The sequence below is a fragment of the Notamacropus eugenii genome, chromosome 1, assembly GCF_028372415.1.
Source record: "Notamacropus eugenii isolate mMacEug1 chromosome 1, mMacEug1.pri_v2, whole genome shotgun sequence".
NCBI classification, from domain to species: domain Eukaryota; kingdom Metazoa; phylum Chordata; class Mammalia; order Diprotodontia; family Macropodidae; genus Notamacropus; species Notamacropus eugenii.
Genome location: NC_092872.1, coordinates 479567285 through 479587047, shown reverse-complemented (window position 1 = coordinate 479587047; position 19763 = coordinate 479567285). Strand labels below are relative to the sequence as shown.

General features: G+C 47.9%; 1 protein-coding gene across 10 annotated transcripts; it reads left to right on the top strand.

Moving 5' to 3' along the window:
• Window positions 1-774: 774 nt before the first annotated feature.
• On the top strand, window positions 775-19450 carry GOLGA2 (golgin A2). Of its 10 annotated transcripts, none has more exons than XM_072632554.1 (27): window positions 775-1000; window positions 2650-2772; window positions 3387-3467; window positions 6930-7046; window positions 7366-7409; window positions 7532-7595; window positions 8659-8718; window positions 8906-8986; window positions 9865-9903; window positions 10045-10107; window positions 11159-11252; window positions 11439-11545; window positions 11940-11998; window positions 12352-12493; window positions 13502-13591; window positions 13689-13796; window positions 13935-14022; window positions 14870-15204; window positions 15650-15763; window positions 16379-16603; window positions 16684-16759; window positions 17036-17118; window positions 17310-17522; window positions 17616-17718; window positions 17939-18045; window positions 18138-18306; window positions 18422-19450. In XM_072632554.1, the coding sequence occupies exons 1-27, from the start codon at window positions 953-955 to the stop codon at window positions 18646-18648; spliced, it is 3060 nt and encodes a 1019-aa protein (XP_072488655.1). In that variant the 5' UTR covers window positions 775-952; the 3' UTR covers window positions 18649-19450. The 10 variants fall into 10 exon arrangements, with proteins under 10 accessions (XP_072488655.1, XP_072488654.1, XP_072488658.1 ...); XM_072632553.1 differs by having other exon boundaries at window positions 14867-15204; XM_072632557.1 differs by lacking the exon at window positions 3387-3467.
• Window positions 19451-19763: the final 313 nt, after the last annotated feature.

Here is a 19763-nt window from a genome sequence, read left to right as displayed (position 1 = left end):
TAGAAAGCAACCAAGGAAGAGGAGTGGTTAGGGACCCAGGGGGGTGGGAAGAGCGGAGAACCTACAAGGTTACTTGAGAGCTTGGGGACCCCCTGGGGTGAGGACGGCTGGGCAAAGGGAAACTGAATCAGGCTGTTCAGGACACGGCATTGCGGAAGGGATGGAGACCAAGCACAGGTGGAGCAGACCCTAAAGGGCAGAGGTCCCAACGGAGCTGAGGGTCTCTGGGAAGGTGCCAATGGCAGGGCTGGATCTGTGCGTTGGTTTCTTCAGAGGGGAGGCGTCTGATGGTGTTCACTGAAGGCGTCTCTTAAAGGAGGGGCCGTCATCTTAAGACGGGTTTCTGAAGCGGGTGGGATCTTTGGGGAGGGTGGGGTCTTTAGAAGGAATGACGGTGCTCATGATGGGGGGAGGGGGAAGAACAAGCATCTATTAAGCGCCCGCTAAGAGCCAGGCACCGTGCTAGGCACACTGGAAGGGGCTGAGGTCTCCAGAGCAGGGGGTTTCCGAAGAGGGTGTAGGATCTTGGGGGGGGAGAGGTCTACGATGAGTGTCGTCCCCTCCGCACCTCCGGAGGCTCGGGGTCCCGGGCTCCCCTCCCGAGGGTCTCTGCAGCGCGCGGGGCTCCAGGGCTGCCGAGGAGAAGAGCGGCGGCGGGCCTGAGGCTCGCACCCGAACCAGGACGAGCGGGCTCCCCAGGAGCCCGGAGCGTCGGCGCCAGTCGTGAGCAGACCGCGAGACGAGAGGACAGACTGTAGCCAAGTACAGAGGGGCGGGGCGGGTGACGCGGCGCAGGCGCAGACGCTGGGAAGCGCGGCGCTGTCCGACCCCGCCCTTCGCCCTCCCTATGGGAGGAGCGGGTGCGGCGCGGTGGCTGCTGGATGGAATGCCGCGGTGGTTGCCGGGATCACGGTGATGTGGCCCCCCCCGCCTTCCCCCTCCCCGGCCCGGGATGGCGGACGAGACCCGGCAGAGCAAATTGGCGGCGGCCAAAAAGAAGGTAAATGCTCTTGAGACGGCCCCTGCGCTCGGGGGCTCGGCTCCGCCCCCTCCTTTCCCGCCGCCAGGACCCTGACAGACCCCCTCCCGGATCCAGGCTCTCCTCGTTTCTCTCAGACCCCCTTCCGGATCCCTTAGATCGTCCTCCTGATTCTTCTCGGGTCTCCCCCGCCGGTGTCTGAGGGCCACCTTCTCGTGTTCCTCCTCGATCTCCTCAGGGTCCTCGTCCCCAGTCCCGCAGGTCCCCGTTCCTGAACCCCACAGGTCCCGAGCCCCGCGCCCTCCAAGACTTCCCTAAATCCCTGGCGCCCCACGCCCCTCCCCCGCAGCCCCCTTGGTGACTTTGGGCCCGTGACACTCTTTCCCTGGGCCCGACCCGTGACGTCAGGCCCAGCTGTTGGCCTCCCGGAAAGGCCTCCCCCCTTCTCACAGCTGGTGCCTGGAGGGAGATGCCCTCTGCTCGTCTCGGGGCCCCTGGAGCCTCTCGTCCCCTCTCCCACCGAAACCCAGATACCCCAGGAGGGGCCCCAAGGTGAAGGCTTGGGCACGCCAGCAGCCAGGCCTGCCCCGCCCGCTCTGTGGGAATCCGACGCCGTCCTGGACTTCCTCCCTCGGAGCCCTTCCCAAACCTCTTCCAGCCTGTTCTGCACCCTGCCCAACCCCCAGCATCGGACTCCCTTTGCCTCAGACCCAGAGTTAGGGACGGAGGGGGGGGGGTGCGCAGGTGGGGTAGGGAAAGGTGTGTGTGGAAGGACCACATATAGGGTAATATTATAGGGGAGTGGATAATTGTTTCTCTCGGAGTAACTCGTGGGGAGGACTTGGAATGAGGTTGGGCCACCATCCCCCTTCCCAAGTTGTCATTAGAACCTTCTGGCCTGGGAAATGGACGGGATTTTTTAAATGACTAACTGAGGAGGTTCTTGAGCCCCTTGAGAACACTTTCAAAAGAGTTCCAAAGACGTGGAGTGACTGCATCACTGTGTACATTCAGAGACTTAACATTGATGATAACGATGGCTAGTAAGATCCTAAATTTATCTAGTTCCTTGATTCTTATGTTCTCAAAGATTCAAAACATGCTGGAAAAGTGAATGAGAGGATTGTTTCTGCCCAGATTCTAACTCTTTTGAAAGGTCCATGGTTTTTTCTTTCAACTTTCCACCACACCCTCTTATTACCTAAATTTCTGGAACCACAATCCTTTTCATTCATTGCCCTCTGGGATAATATATGCTCACCTATTGGAGGAATGGAGAGGACTTAAAATGAGAGGAATTCTGTTAGGGTTGGGAGAGAAGTTAGTTTTGAGAGGTTAGCAAAGGACTTAAAGTTGGGACACCTGAGGCTGAGTCCGGGTTCTCACACTTAATTATCTGGGCAAGTCATTTCCCCTTTTACCAACTAGTTCTGAGGAACATGCCTTGTAAACTTTAAAGCACTTTGGAAGTATGACTTATTAAGGAAACTGAGCATCTGAGCTGTGAATCATTTCTCAGCACCTAGAGAGCCTTTGGGCAAAGTTGGAATCCAAACCTAGCTGTTTGACATGCTTTCTTCTTGAGCCCACCTCATTGTATAATTTGCACTGTCCTGGACCCTGGATCATGACCCTTGCCATTTCCAACCCTAACCTTTTCCTCTCCAAAGTTGAAGGAGTATCAACAGAAGACCAGCCCTGGTACCCCAGCAGGAGCCAAGAAAAAAAGGAAAACGAAAGATGGGAATAACCCCGAGACTCCTCCATCTGGCGACCGACACTCTCCTGAGGATGTGAGTCTTAATTAGAAACACTCCCTTGGAAAGATGGAGAAAAAGGGGTGACCTGACTCAGCTGACAGTTTTCCCCTATCCCCAGAAGAAGCGTTACAAATGAAAACGGCACCAAGCCACCTGCCCTTCCCTTTAAGACATACTAGCAAAGTCATGGTGGGAGTGAAGTCATATAATAGAAAAAGACCTGGAAATTGGAAATCAAGAAATCTAGATTCTTGTCTCATTTCTGCTACTCACTGCATGACTTGTGCAAGTCACTTCACTCCTCTGAACCTGTTTAAAAGAAGTAAAAGAGATAAACTAAGTATTCTTAGATGGCACTTCTAGCTTTATTGTTTTAGGATTTTATGATTCTGTGAACTTCTCTCCAGCTTTTCTGGATTATGTTAACATGGCCTTGCCCAAACAAGGCCAAAAGTAGATGTTAGGAAGGCTATCCCCAACCGCTGTCTATGGATTGGGTCCTTACCTTAGCCACCTTCAGTTCCCATCCTTACCCCCATTTCCTTAAGCCTGTCCCTTCCACTCTTCCCAACTCTTATCTCCTCCCTCTAAGCCACCTCTCTTTCTCTCTTCTTCCCTTTTTGTTTCTCCCTTTTCGCCTCTTGTAGATTCAGGACATTCTGAAGGTGCTGGTGTCCGACCTTAACCGTTCCAATGGGGTAGCGCTACCCACATTGGACAAGCGGAAGGTGAGACAGTGCCGAGGTCCCCTCTCACTGGCTTGCTTTCCCAGCTCTGCATGCCCCCAAGACTTCTCTGGGTTTGGGGATGACCTCCTGCTTTATTTTTCTGTTGCTGTCATTAACCCATGGTGGCCTGATTACTCCCTCATGTTCTCCTACTTTGTTAGTTTTGTTTTTCCCCTCTCCCACCCCTTTGTTATCTAGGAGGAAGTAAAATGCATTTTGTAGCTAAAGGTAGAGTCAGGAGAGTCTTCAGAAAATTTTTGGTCTGTTGGTCACTATAAAAAAAATGTAAGAAACACCCTGGGTCCCTCCTCAAACCATCTGTCCAGCTTGAGTGGGATGAAGAAGTGTTGGGATTTTGAGAATTAACAGATGTAGTTTTGTTTGGTATAAAGAAAGACAAGATGGATTTTTATTGAAACAGGCTAGTGGATAGAAGTGCTGCTCTAGAGCTCTTACAGGTATAGACTAGATAAAGGGAAAAAAAGAATAAGTTAAATGGTCTATCTGAGATGGTTTTAGTGCTTCTAGGTAGAGAAATGCTTTAAATAAAGCTTAAGAAAATGAGGAGTCCCTTCTCCTTTTTGAGGTGCCTTAAAAAGAATTCCCTTAAAGAAATGGTGGAGAAACATAGGAGAAGGAGCCATGTTGGGTGGGCAGGGTGAGATGCTGTGATACAAAAATGTAGGAGTGGGCAGAGGGCTGGAGAGCCTTGGAAATGAGGCAGTGTGCTTCTTGCTGCTTGTAGAAGAAGAGGGATATTAAAGAACAGAAGAAAATGATCAGAAGAATGGAGGAAGATTGGGCAAATGGCTGCTGTAGTCTAGAGTGTCAGGGGATTCCAGAGAACAGCCCCCTTTGGATCGCAGCCCAAATAGTAGTAGAGTGGATGCCCCAGTGGGATTGAGGAAACTGCCTGCTTGGCCTTGATGAGCACTAGCAGCTGTACTTGGGATACCAGTTGGCAGAATTCCTCAGGGATTGGGCAGGAAATCAGATCAAGTTGTTGATGGGGGGGTATTGCCAACTCTGGTTTCAGCCTATTCCCTGGAAGTGAAGTTGGATGAGTGGTGGGTCTTACCTCCTGGACACTGGATTTCTTCTGCCAAGCCAACTGGCAGGTGATCCACACCAGGAAGTGATGTTGGCACTTCTTTCTGCAGCAGCATGCCCAAGACAAGATTGCCAGACCTGAGAAGTGAGGTAGAATTGGGGCCAGATCTTATTTCTGATGGTCATGGGGAAGGTCAGCTATTGGCTTTGATGAGGAAGAGAGAAGTACTTGGTATTTTAATTTTTCAGAACTTCTCACACTTAATTGTTCAGGCAGGGAGAGGTAATATGGTTTATCTACTACTTAGGGAAGAGACAGTGTGATGTTAGAAGACAGACCACTAATATATAGGAGTAAGGAAACTTGTGTTCAAACTCAGCTCTGCCACTAAGGAGTTGTGTGATCTCAAATAAGGCATTTTACTCTCTGGGCCTAAGTTTATTCATGGGAATCATGAAGGAGGTTGGACTAGTTGATTACTAAGATTTATTCTGTGACTGGGTACTTGGCCTCCTTTCCTAGCCACCTCCACTTCCTTTTGGGAATTCATTCATCCAAAATGTATTAAATACCACTCCTCCACAAGGCATGGTTAAAGGCACTGAGGAAGATAAAAATCAAATAAAACATAACCCCTCTCAGGGAACTGATGGACTTGGAGGAGAGATTGGAGTTGTTCACAAGTGACTAACACAAAGTAGGATATGACATGTTTAAAACAGGTACAGAGTGCTTTGATAGTTGAGAGGTTTTGTGAAATCACTGGAAATACCAGATCACCCATTTCCTTTACACAAACTCTCTCTCCTGGAGTAGTTTCCTTCTCATTTCCTATACCCTCTACTTCCAAGAGCATCAAGTCAGGGTGATCCTAGATAAAGTTATAAAATTTCTGGAAACTTTGGTAGGGGAAAATGTTTTGGGTGGGGTAAAGAAAAAGTAGCAACTTGAAATATATTTTTAACTATCCTTTACAGAAATACAGTGAATAGAGCACCCAATTTGGAGTTAGAAGATCTGGGTTTGAATCCCAGTGTTGCCAGTTCCTATCTGTGCCTGTACTTTACCTCAGGTCCTTAGCCTTACTGGAAGTCATTTTTCTTATCTGTGAAATGCATAGCATTCCATAGCATTCCATGCTAATTGATAACCAGAATCATAGAAAATGGCAGGGCAAAACAGGGCCCGAGGGGCAGGGATCATAGCATAGAGAAATAAGTGGGCAGAAGGTACCGTTTGCCCATTACCAAGTCTTCCCTTTGCTCTTCTGTATCAGGAGAGTGAAATGGGTTGAGAAATTCAAAGGAGCACCTCTGTTTTTTTACACAGAGAAATGCTTTTCTTTTCCTTTCCCCAGACAGATGCATTTTCCCACTTCTGTCCAAAACTGGACTTGCTTGGTTAGGATAAAGGCAATCTCACTGTCTTCTCCCAGTGAGCTTCTAAGAAGATAAGGACCCCTCGGAGCCCAACCAGATTCCTAACATAAAATATGAGTAGTTGTTTGAGCTTTGACCTAGAGTTGAATCTCTTTCAGAGTTGAAGCTTGGTTAGGCGGAGTCAGTGAGGGAAAGCAAGTGGATTGTTCATTATTCCACAGGACACCAGGTCTCCATCTATAATAGTGCTGTGGATCTGCTGCCTCAGAGAAGGAAAATCTGAAATCTCCAAGATGCTAGGAGTCCCGGTGGGAGGGGGTGTGAACTTGGGCAGTGATTGTTCTCTTGTACCTGGACTTGCTGTTTGAAAGGATCTTTCTGAAGAGGAGAGGTTTGGGTGATGGTGGTGAGATAATTGCAGTTTGTTCTCCATACTCTAGTTAGATAATTTCTTTCTGAGAAGACCTGGGTCCAGAAAAATAGCTTGGGAGTGAGGGGATATAGGGAGTAGGTCTGCCAAACATGGTTGCACGTGTTTAATTGTCCTTGAGATTCACTACCAGGCAGGAAGCAGAGGGAGGGTTCCAAAAGGAGCCAGGGTTGCTCCTGAAAGCAAACTAGATTTTTGGGAAAGTAGTCTCTTCCTTTGGCTACATTCTGCCCTTCCTTTCTAGCACTTGTGCTGGAGAGCTTAGAGCCTTTTGCTGCCATTTTTTTAGGGTTCTAGGGAGAAGAAGGTGTGTATGTATGCAAAGGTGATTGTGCTGTCCCTACTCTGAACTCCGGCACTCTCGCACTTGCCTTTCTGGAGGGATCTGAGGACAAAATGGAGAGGGACTCAGCACAAATCCTGGATTGGAGTGTGCAGCCATTACTTTGACCACTGCAAGGGGCATTCCCTGATTGAAAAGCATCTGTTCATTTTCTCCCTTCACCACCTCCCTTACCACACGTCTCATCTCTACCTAGAGATCTGCCAGTGTCCTTCTTTCCTGCATGTCACTATAATGCCCTTGCTCTGTTCTGTAACAGGCATCCAGAGACAGTGCTGCTCCTGCCCTGCTGCCTGCAGATGTCACCGTTCCCTTTGGCAGTGCCCACGCCCCCCGTACCAGTACCCCCTGCCCCACTAGCATGGCCTCGCCTCAGGTTTGTGCCCTTTACCATCCCACTTGTTCCTCATCTCAACTTTGTCCCTGACAGCATCATACCTATCTGACACGTATACTCCTTTGGGAGTCTCCCCTCTTCCCTTTCCCTGGGTAGCTTGGTTCCCAGAGTCGAGGGACCTACTCCTCTGGTTTAAGTGAGCCCAAGTCTGGGGTGAGTCCAAATCTGTGGCTTTCTGTCCCATTTGGCTGCCCTTGGGATAGGAAGGAGGGGATACTGGAATTAGCAAGGCCCATTCTGTCCCTAAGTGGTAATTACACGTTATGTGACCCCACATTTTTTCTTTCCCTCCCAATAGAACTGTGACATTGAGAATGGTCCAAGTCCTATGGATGAAAGCAAGTGAGTGTCTGTCAAGGGTAGTTGTCTCCCAGAGACAGGCCTGAAGGTCCAAGTCATTTTATTCTCTTGCCCTTCCTTTTTCCATTCAGTTGTATTGAATTTTCTCCATGCATGTCTTCCAGATCTCTGTCTTCTACTGAGAGTCTGCGGCAGATCTCAGAACAACTCAATGGTCTTGTTTCCCAGGTAGCGTAGGGATTGAGGTAGGGTGGCATATGGGGACAGGCAGGGAAGGATAATGTGGTTTGGGAAGTTTGGGGCAGGAATAGAGAGGACACAGTATAGGTGATCAGTATTTATGATATAGAGTACTCTATTGTGTAGGGAGTCAGGGAAATTGGATTATATTTTTATTCTGTTTCTCACTGGCAGCTAAGTTGTCCAGTAAGGAGTCAGGAAGACATGAATTCAAATCCTGCCTCAAACACTTACTAGATGTGTGACACTGGTTAAGTCACTTAATTTGTCTCAATCTCAGTTTCCTCATCTGTAAAATGAAAATAATAATAGCACCTACCTTTCAGGTGCTGTGAGGTTCAAATAAATTATGTAAACATTTGTAAAGTGCTTTGCAAACCTTAAAACACTTTGTAAATGCTAGCTATTATTACCACTTGTGTGACCTTGGTCAATTAATGTCACCTTCCTGGACTTCACTTTTCTCCTTTATATAAGGAAGAAGTTAGACTAGAGCAGGGACCCTTAACGTTTTTCTGTGTCATGGAAGCCTTTGGCAGTCTGGTAAAGCCTGTGAATCCCTCCTTGGAATAATATTTTTAAGTGAACAAAATAAAATTCATGAGATTTCAAAGAAAACTGATTATATTGAAATATAGCTATCAAAATCCTTTTTAAAAAAGAAGTTTATGGACCCCAGGCTAAGAACCCTTGAACCAGAGGATCTCTAAGTCAGTTCACTTTTAGTTTTAACATTAGAATTATGAATGTGTTAGGGTGGGGAGAGTGGATTAGAACGATTAGATGGGGAAGGAATATATAGGCTAAAAGAAATAGACTGATGGATTGCAGAGAGAAAGGATCAAGGCAATTAATGAAAGAGGTGGGGAGGTGTAGGGGGTGTGTGTGTGTGTGTGTGTGTGTGTGTGTGTGTGTGTGTGTGTGTGTGTGTGTGTGTGTGTGTGTGTGTGTGTGTGTGTGTGTGTGTGTGTGTGTACTAGAAGAAAAGAAAATGGAGAATGTGGGGAATATTGAGGTCAAGGAAAATCTCAATTGAAATTTTTTTTTCCAGTCCACATCCTATGTCAATGGGGAGGGCCCAGTGTCTTCTACCAACATGAGGGACCTGGAGGTAAGGGGCCCAGGGCCTTTGTTGGGCTAGGCTAAAGACTACACTGTCATCTTTAGCCATAGTGGGGAATAGAGTGTCTTGTATGTACCCGGTAAAACTGACTTCACTGTTCCCCCATCCTAATGATTATTCTCTCCACTTCTACCCCAATCCTCTCTTTGTTTCTTCCTCTCTGCATGCGCCTCAGAGTCGGTATCAAGAGCTAGCAGTAGCCCTGGATTCCAGCAATCTAACAAACAAACAACTCGGTAGCAAGATAGAGGAATTGGTAAGATCCCAGCATGGTCCTCCTGGTTCCAACTTCTCTTACCTTGGTCTAAGTCTTCAGTCTTCCATAGGGACCTAGAGCAAGCCATTATTGGAACTAAGGAGAGAGTGCTGAATTTGGGGGTGGCCTCAGCTAAGGTACCAAAAGGAATGGGGATTATTTCTCCACTAAGGTTTCCAAGACATTAAGCATGTAGCATGGCTGTTTCTGTTTGCCACTCTGTTAACATTTCCCTCCTACTTCCCCCAATTGCTCCCTAGATTCTCCTACTGCCTTCCCTTTCTCTCAGTTTCTCTGGGAGATGTTAGGGTGTAGTGAAAAGAGCACTTGATTGAAAGTTGGTCTCTGCATGGCAGCAGTATGACACTTCACCCTGCTGGGTTACAGTTTTTTTTGTCTATAAAATGAGCAGTATACAGCCCTCTTTTGTTCTTTTTTATGTATTTTTGTTTGTTGACAGTTAAGTTCCTAATAAAAAATAAAATGGGAGGGGTTCAGACTAGATTATCTAAAGCCCCTTTCAACTTTAAAATTTTATGATTCTGTGATTCTCAGTTCCTCTTTCAGTAGGCAATAGGTTTATCTGGGCTTCCCTTTCTAGAAGTGCCTATGATTATCCTCTAGAATGGACAGTCAGTTATCCACATGCTGGCCTCCTGAGTGTAATAGTATATTCAGTAAGCACTACTCCCTTGGGAAAACCCAGAGGAGATGACTCTTAAGAAAAATGAATAGTTCAGTCTAGGTCTGTCTAGGCCCTGGGAATTTTTTCTTCCATCACCATCTTCCCCAGTACCTCTCTTTCTCCAGTGACTTGGAGAGTATGAATACACTATTCACTTCTGGAGAACACCACCTTGTTTTTGCTCTTTCCACAGAAACAACAGAATCAGGAAGCCCTGGATCAGTTGGAGAAGGTGAGATGACTGTGCATTTTGGACAGGTGTCTTAGATTAGAGCCTGTTGCAGTTGGGCACACCTGCCATCTGCCCCTCTGATAAGGGCTTCCATTGACAATACATTTCTATTCCTGGTAACTAAGCTCCTTTCTTGCGCAGGAGAAGAAAGAATTTGAGCAGAAATTTGCCAAGGAACAAGGAGCCCTAAGGGAACAGCTACAGGTAAGTGGGTGTGATAGGACAAAGTTCCTGTTATCCCATAGAAATTCTCTTATTCTTCTCTTTATTATTATTATTATTATTAATTTGTTTTCAGTTTTCTATAATCACTTTTATAAGTATTAGATTTTCTCCCCCTTCCTCCCCTTTGGCATGCAATCTTATATGGGTTCTACATATTCATTCTTATTAAACACATTTTCACATTGGTCATAGAAGAATTAAAATGAATGGGAGAAACCATGAGAAAAACCAAAACAAAACGTAACACGAGAAAATATTCTGCTTCATTCTGGAATCCAATTCCACCGTTTTTTCTCTGGATGTGGAAGGTATTTTGCCTCAAGAGTCCATTGGGAATGTTTTAGGTCCTTGCTGTGAAGGGCTAAGTCTACCAGAACAATTCCTTGCACACTGTGGTTGTTACTGTGTACAATGTTCTCCTGGTTCTGCTCCTTTCACTCAGCATCAGTTCATATAAGTTCTTCCAGGACTCTCTGAAGTCTTCCTGTCCATCATTTCTTATAGCACGAGAGTATTCCATTACATTCATATACCACAACTTGTTCAGCTATTCCCCACTTGATGGGCATCCCCTTGATTTCCAGTTCTTGGCCACCACAAAGAGAACTGCTATAAATATTTCTGTACATGTGGGACCCTTTCCCATTTTTATGATCTCTTTGGGATATAGTCCTAGAAGCGATATTGCTGGGTCAAGGGGTATGCACATTTTTGTAGCCCTTTGGGCATAGTTCCAAATTGCTCTCCAGAATGATTGGATCAGCTCACAGCTCCACAAACAATGAATTAGTGTTCCAACTCTCTCTCATCTTCTCCAACATTTATCATCTTCCTGTTTTGTCATGTTAACCAGTCTGATAGGTATGATGTGGTACCTCAGAGTTGTTTTGATTTGCATCTCTCTAATCAATAGTGATTTAGAGCATTTTTTCATATGACTATAGATAGCTTTAGTTTCTTCCTCTGAAAACTGCCTGTTCATATCCTTTGACCACTTATCAGATGGGGAACTCTTCTCTTCTTCTTAAAGGTCCATATTCAGACTATTGGGATTCTTGTTTCAGAGAAGACAGAGCTACAAACAGCTCTGGCCCACACGCAGCAGGCTGCCCGCCAGAAATCAGGTAGAAGAGAGTTATTGTCCCCACTGACTGCTCTCCTAAAGGGTCCCTTCCTTGGTGATGCAATTCCTTGATTCTGCCATCTTTTTCCATTCTATAGTTGGGGCCCCCCTTCATGTATTTTTCTCACCTTACCCTTTTGGAGTTGGAAGAAAACCCTGCTCTTATTCCTACCCCATCTCATTCTAGGAGAGTCAGAAGATTTGGCGAGCCGCCTGCAGTCCTCCCGGCAGCGTGTTGGGGAGTTGGAGCGGACGCTTTCTTCTGTGTCTACACAGCAGAAGCAGGCTGACAGGGTAATTCCAATTCTTGCTCCTCAGTAGGTATTGTGAGTCTCTTGTTCATGCTGTGTAGCTTATTAGAAGAAGGTCCTTGGATGAGTAGGCAATGTGTGGTGTATTAGAAAAAGCACTAGGTTTAGAAATCAGCCAGCCTGTATTCAAGTCTCATCTAGGGCACTCTATATCTGTGTGACCATGGAAAATTCCCTTAATTTCTGGGTCTATGTCTTTATCTAGAAAATGGATATAACATCTGACCCTCTCTGCATTATTGGGTTTACAAGGTTCCAACGAGTTCCTGAATATGAAGTAGTTTATAACGTGAAGTTTCATTATTAGCATGAATACAAAGCAGTTGCCTGAGTTTTTGCCCTCTCCTGCTGTCTGACCACCTTCACTCCTCTTGCAGTATAACAAGGAGTTAACTAAAGAGCGGGATGCTCTCAAACTGGAACTGTACAAGCACAGGTTAGTAGGGTAGCAGCCAGAAAAGACTAGGGGATCTCAGTGCAGAAGTGGGCAGGGGCTGTGGCCTGAGTTTAGTTCTCCTGGGGAAGACTGACTAAAACTTTATGTTCCAAGAACTCTGGGCTTAGGAGTCCTACTCTAGTTCTGGCACAAACTTGATAAATGACTTGGGTCCCTGCCCCCGTCTGGGCCTAAGTTTCCTTATTGTGAAATAAAGGAATGAATTATATTAATAGTGTCCTCAAGTTTCCAGATTTTGTGAGTCTTTGGAGAGTCTGTGGAGGGTGGTGATGTGTGTTTCCCATGGGTCCCCTGACACCCTTTCTCCTGCCCTGCCCTGGTGCCTGTCCCAGCAAAAGCAATGAGGAGCTGAAGCAGCAGCACTCAGAGCTAGAAGAGAAGCTCCGGGTGCTGGTGGCAGAGAAGGCAGCCACACAGGTGGAGGTGGAGGAGCTGCACAAGAAACTGGAGATGACAGAGCTAATGTTGCAACAGGTAACAGCAGGGAGGGCATTCCAGGGAAGCCAAGCCCCCAGAATTCTGAGGTGGGCCTAGGGCTTCTACTGAGCAACAGATAGGACGGAAGTCGGAGGTCGTGGAAGCCAAAGGTTTGGTGGACCTCGAGGGTCATTTAGACACATCAGTGACATTTAAAAAGCCTCCAGTTGGAGGATGGAGAACTCACCTGCTCTGTGGCAACCCATTACAATTTTTTATTGCTTTTATTGTCAAGTCTTTTGCTTATATTAAGCCATAATCCTCTGCCCATTAGTTTTTGACTCACTTCTCCTTGTCCTGCCCTCTGAGACCAAGCTATCATGACCCCTTTCAGTTTCTTTTTTTCCAGACTAAATATCCCCAAGTCTTAAAATCTGTCTATGGCCTGTTTTCAAGTCCCCTCACCCTGTAGCCCTTCTTTTGATATGCTATAGTTTGGAAGTTCTTAATCTCAAATTAATAACTTTCTATATAATTGATTTCATTTGTAATCCTATGTATTTCCTTTTATGAATTTAAAAGCCTTATTCTGAAGAGTCTAGAGACATCAACAGACTGCCCAAAAGTTCTGTGATATAAAGAGAAGAACCCCTGATCTAGTTAGTCAGTGCCCTTCCTAGAATGTGGAGCCCGGAACAGACATAATACACCATATGTTGACCAAGTACAATGGGCCCTACACTCTCTCTTTGTGGACACCACTTCTGTTAATGCAACCCAAGATCATATGAGCGTTTTTGTGGTTGCCCTGTCACACAGCTGACTCATCAAGCTTTCAGTCAGTGAAAACTCCTGTCTCTCTGACATGGGTTGCTGTCTAGATGCAGTTCCTAGTCTGCCACTGACTAGCTGTGTAGCTTGAGCGGGTTACTTCCCTGCTGTTTCATCAGCTCTAAATTGGATGTCTCTTACACCTGACTTAGAGGTTATAAGGGGGAGTTTACTACTGACCCTTCATCTCAGAGTGGCCCTGGATCTGACCTTCTCTGATTCCTCTCCATCCAGTTTTCCAGTCAATCAGGTACCCCTGATAGTAACCAACAGCTGCAGCAGGCCCTAGAGGAGCGAATGCAACTGGAGACCCATGTGGGCCAGGTGAGCAGGACAGACATGAAGAAGGAGGTTAATTCCCAGGTGATTAGCATTGCCCATGACCATTCCCTTCCGACTTATTTTCCTTCCCTTCTTCCAGCTGTTGGAATCATTGCAGCAGCTCCAGGCAGAGAGAGACCAGTATGCAGAGAAGTTGAAGGAGGAAGGCACTATCTGGCAGCAGCGGGTGCAGCAGCTTTCAGAACAGGTTGGGACTTAAGAAGAATCCAAGGACTTTGCGAGAAGGGGATGGCTTGGGAGTGAAGGGAAAGTGAGGGTTAAGGGAAGTAAAACTTCATATTCTCATTCCTCCCTTCATCATCTCTCCTTACTATGCTGTGGGCAGGTGCGGATTCTGGGGGAGGAGAAGGAACACAGTGTGAACCAGGTGCAGGAACTAGAGAGCAGCTTGGCGGAACTGAAGAGCCAGTCTGGTAGGCTGGGGCTAGGAAAGCCAGGGGAGGGTATCAGGGGCTGGGGACACATGACAATGGTTGAGTGAGATATTTTGTTAGGAGGAAGCAAGGAAAGCACTGGTAGTCAGGGTGCTGTGTCCTCCTTGGGCTTTCTCTGTCCCTCTTTATAACCAGCAGATGGCGATGCCCTTAGATTTCTAGATGAGAGAGTGGGGTTGGGAGCCTTCTCATCTCAGAGACTGGAAATTTGGGGTCTGGCTGGAATCAGCCAGTTAGGAATCCTATGGACTTTTCCATTCAGAACGTAGTTTTCCTCTTTAAGGTTGAGGACAGGAAAACCGTGTCTCTGTTACTATCGCTTCATCGCAGGCTGTTGGTGATTTGAACTTTAAGAATATCTCTTAAATAACTTTGCCAGGTGGAAAGATTCTAACTTGGCAGAATCTCTGTCTTCAACTGGCTAGGGAACACAGACAAGAGTCAGAAGACCTGAGTTCTAGTTCTTCCACCAATGGACTGTATAATGTTGGGCAAGCCCTTTCTCTGAAAGCCTTAGTTTCTTTGTTTATAAAATGGGTTTGATAACACTCTACCTACTTCACATAGTTGTAAGAATAAAAATGAAATAAGAAATGAAAAACTTATTTGAAAACCGTGAGAGTTTTAGAGTACTTTTAAGAGGGTTCTTTGAAGTACTTTTAAGAGTTACTGCTTATCTCAGATTTTGCTCTAAGCCCTTATCCCTTCTGACATGTCTCAGAGGGGCAGTCAGACCCCAAGCAGCAGGACTTGAGGGCCAAGGGACTGATGGAAGGTCGGAGGATGGGGAGCAATCTGAAGTCATTGTGCTTCTCTTTGCTAGTAGTGCCCCCAGCCCCAGAGCCCCCAGCTGGTCCCTCAGAGGCAGAGCAGAGACTGCAAGAAGAGGCAGAGCGACTTCGGAAGGAGCTTGAGGGCCTGGCAGGGCAGCTCCGAGCCCAGGTACAGGACAATGAGGGCCTCAGCCGCCTAAACCGAGAGCAGGAGGAGAGACTGCTGGAGCTGGAACGGGCAGCTGAGCGCTGGGGGGAGCAAGCGGCCGAACGGGAACAGATCCTGGAGAGCATGCAGAGTGACCGAACCACCATCAGTCGGGCCCTCACGCAGAACCGGGAGCTGAAGGAGCAGCTGGCAGAGCTACAGAATGGCTTTGTCAAACTGGTATGTGGGCCCTACTCCCTTTCTCTTTTGCCCATCCCTCCTTCCACATTAAAACCCTAGAGTTAAAGGCACTAGTTCTGGAAGGGATCTTAAAAGACTACCTTATAGAGGAAGCTAAGGCTGGAAGGGAAAAGTAACTTCCTTGAGAGCACACAGCTAGTTAAGTGGCAATGCCAAGACTAAAGCTCAGGTCTTTTTGCTCCTAATCTGTTCTCCTATCCACACATGAACTCCTCTTACCTCTCAGATCCTCTGGGAACTTTTCCTTGTTGAACCTTATTTGTTTTCAAACCTTGTCTGTTGCCAAATCTAACAACAGACTCTCAGACCAACCTCAGTGAGTCTGTGTGGCACCAATCTCAGTTACATGTATGTGGCCCCTTCCTCTGTGGGCTCAGTTGTCACTTGATTACTAATGACTGCTTTCTCTCTCTCATGTCTCCAGACCAATGAGAATATGGAGGTAACAAGTGCACTGCAGTCAGAGCAACACGTCAAGAAGGAACTTGCCAAGAAGCTGGGGCAGCTACAGGAAAAGCTGGGGGAGCTGAAGGAGTCGGTAATGCCTTGTGTCATCCAGTGTTGGATAAGCATCCTTTGGGAAGGGTTGGGGAAAACAGGGGTCTTTGGACTTGTGGAGCATTATAGGTAGCCATTAGGATGGGACTAGCTGGGCAGAGAGAAGTAAACACGCACACAGGTACTATTCACAGTTATATAGGCATTCAGAGGTGTTGATTGTAATCAAAATGTGGTCAGAGATATCTGAATCCATCTCATTCCATCTTGGGGCAGGGACAGAATGATGGGGGGAAATGAGGCCCTTATTTGGGGTGGGGAAATATAAGGTATAGGGTTGGGTGAAGAGGCACAGCCTTGGAAGACAGATGGGGAGGAGCTAGAAGGTATTTGAGTTCCTGGAGGGCTGTTAAACCATGGGGGAAGTAAGCAGTGAAGCACAATTTCTAGAAAGCTGGCTCAGCCATTGTTGTTCCCTGGCTTTAAAAGAGAGAAAGAGCTGGGCATTTGTCTGACTGCCCCCTAGGAGGGCTCCACTCAAGACAAGGCCAGAGACTGGAGGTCAGGCTGGACAGGGCTGTGGACAGGGCCGTGGACAGGGCCTCCCACCCCCACTGCTCAGTGGGTGCTGGACCTCAGTAGTACCCCCTCATAGATGGAGTTGAAGAGCCAAGAAGCCCAGGGGCTACAAGAGCAGCGGGATCAGTACCTGGGCCACCTGCAGCAATATGTGGCAGCCTACCAGCAACTGGCCACTGAGAAGGACGAACTTCAGAAGCAGTTCCTACTGCAGACCCAGCTCATGGACCGGCTGCAGCATGAGGAAGTGCAGGGGAAGGTAGCAGCTGACTTGGTCCGCCAGGAACTGCTGCAGACTCAGGTGAGAGGACTTTTGGTTCCCTTCACGAGGGGAAGGGGATGGGAGGCCCAAAGGCTGACATCATCCCTTCCCCCAAACAGGCGCGCCTGGAGGCTGCTACCCAAGAAAACCAGCAGCTGCAGGCCCAGCTCAGCCTTACACCAGAACCCAGGGAAGGTGAGGGGTAGCTACACTCCTTCTAAAAGATGGCAGAAGGGGGACATTTCCTAGAACCACAGATTGACCAGTAGAGCTAGAAGAAACCTTGGAGATCATCTTGCTCTCGTCCCCTCAAACAAATAAATAACTTGGAACCCCAGGAGATGAAGCACTCTGCCCAAGGGTGCACAGCTACTCTGTAGCAAGTCTAGGATTAGAAACCTGTTTGGCACTAATTGCCAGTCCAGTACTCTTCCTACTATATCATGTTGCCTCTCTGGCTATCCCCAACAGATGAGTTGGCTGAAGAAGAAATAGAGGATGCTCCTAGACCAGCATTAAGCATCCCTGAGGACTTTGAAAGTCAGGAGGCCATGGTGAGCATGATTTTCTCTGTCCACCAACTCTGATATGTTCTCCCACTCCCTGCTTCAGGCTAAAATTCCCAAGCCCATCAGAATGCCTACCTTTTCATAGGTACCTGCTTCCCTAGCCTTTCTCCCCCAGTCCTTTCTACCCTTGCTGGTATTTCTCACCAGCTCTCCTACACCTGCCTCTCTCACCCCAGGTGACATTCCTGAACTCAGCTTTGTCAAGTATGGAAGAAGAGAGGAGTCAGTTGTGGCAACAGCTAAAGGAACAGCGACTACGGTGCCGGCATCTGGCCAAGGAGGTGGCCCGGCCCCAGCAAGAGCCCAGCCCTTCCTCCCAGGTGCTGAGTGGGGACAGTGTGCCCAAGGAAGTGCACCAGGCACTTCAGGCTGCCATGGAGAAGTTGCAGGTGAGATCCCAAGGTGTGCAGAGAGGAGAGTTATGGAGGAACCCAAGCTTGCAGTTCCTTCCATGGAGGAGCTGACCCTTTTTGGGGCCCTAGGCCCGATTCACAGAACTGATGCAGGAGAAAGTGGATCTTCAAGAACGAGTGGAAGAACTGGAACATAGGTGTATCCAGCTCTCTGGAGAAACGGACACTATTGGTGAGGAGAGGCATTGGAAACAGAAGAGGAAAAAGGATGGGGGGAGGAATAAGCTAGGTAGTAATGGGGGAGGGGACAAGTATGACTGATGGGGAAGATAGGTATGGAGGGAAGCCAGGTAGGCATGAGTGATATAAGCAAGCTGAATGGTCAGTTGTTAGGGAGTCCAGGGTGTTGAAGAATCTCACCTGAATCAAACATCTTCCTGTCCCCAACCCAGGTGAATACATTGCACTATACCAGAGCCAGAGGGCTGTGCTAAAGGAGAGACATCGGGAGAAAGAGGAATATATCAGCCGGCTGGCCCAGGACAAAGAGGAGATGAAGGTTGGCAGGCTCTTTCTTCTTCCTACCTAGATTAGGGAGTGAAGTTAGGCCAGCATGAGCCCAATAGCTAAGTCTCTCCTCTTCCATGCCAGATGAAGCTTCTGGAACTGCAGGAGTTGGTGTTACGGCTAGTGGGTGAGCGAAATGAGTGGTTCAACAAGTTCCTGGCTGTCACCCAGGCACCTTCAGGGCCTTCTGGGGAGAGTAACCCCAACCCTGTCCCTCAAGGCCACCTGGATCTCAGTCCTCCTGACAAAGAGGGTGAGTAAAACATAGGAAAACAGATACAGGAGCATACTCTTGGGCTCAAGAATAGAATAGCCATGGGGGTGAGTTATAGACTGCCAAATTAGCTTAAAACCCTGTCTCTTCCCAGGCTACCGGGAAGTGAGCCTGGCAGATGAGACGGAGCTTGTGTCCGCTGTGAGTGAGCCCCCCTTGAGCCAGCCTCGTCCAGATGATCCTACAGCCCAACAGATCATGCAATTGTTGCGAGAGATCCAGAACCCCAAGGATCGGGCAGGGGGCTTGGGAGAAAATCCTTGTATCCCCTTTTTCTACCGAGCTGATGAGAATGATGAGGTCAAAATCATGGTGATTTAACAGTGTGGTGATAGGAGGAAGTAGACTGGGCCCTCAGTAAAGGGCAGCAGGATCTTTTGTCGTCCCCCCACCCCCCACCTCCAACTCTAGAATAGCTAGGTGGGCTCAAGAGAATGATGGTCCCCTTCTCCACCCCTGGCATCTGGAGTGGGGAGGGTGCACAGGTTAGTGTGGGGCCCCTCAATGCCCACCCCACAGGGCTGTTTTTCCCTCCCTAGGCCTGAGTCTTATTTCATTCCAGCCAAAACGGAGTGTGTGGCTGAATAAAGGCAGTTTATTTGGGAGGCCTGGGGCTTGGCTCACCTCTCTGGGAGATAGGGAGTGGCTGGGGGTGCTTAGTGAGTGTGGGACAAGAAGGTACCACCTCATTCAAGTTGGCATCTCATCTTGGTCCTTGGGGGTGGGGGGGTGGCAGTAGACAGCACTTTTGGTGGGCATCAGGGTGAGAAAGGCTTGCAACGGGTAATGGGATGGGGCAGCAGAAGGGGCAGGGGCTCCATTGGGCAAGGGAGCAAGCTTTGTGGCCCGTGAGTGTACATACTGTATGTAACTTTTTGTATATTCTGGGGGGTGGGCCAACCGAGGGCAGACACCCCTGAGCAGGCCACCACCCTGTATGATAGAGCTGAAGCAGGACAGGTTTAATATGGAGCAGTGTTCTAATAATTATTTGGGGAAATGGGGAAACTATTTATTGGTGGCACAACGCAGGGGAAGGAGGAGGGGACGGGGTTTTAGTTCCTGGGTGATTCGACTCCTGTTTCTTTTGCTTTTCTCTTTCGGAATAAATGAATTCAGCCAATGCTGTTGGTCCTGTGTCTTCCTGCCCCTAGGCTAATTGTCATTAGGACTTGTAGCTGATTCAGCTCCCCATTTCTCTGACCATGTTGGCCCTAGATTGTGCTCACTCTGGGCCTAGCTGTTCCATCCATTCCATTCACCTCAAGGAACCTGGGGCACCCTGCTGCCTTCCTCTTTGCCCTATTGCCACCTAGGCTTTACCCACTCCTTTGTCATAGGTTTCTTTTCTGGGACCTGGCTAGCAAAGGGAGAAGTTATTCTGGTGTGGTAGGTCTCGTGTAGTGTAGTACACTACATTGTGTATCTCATATGAG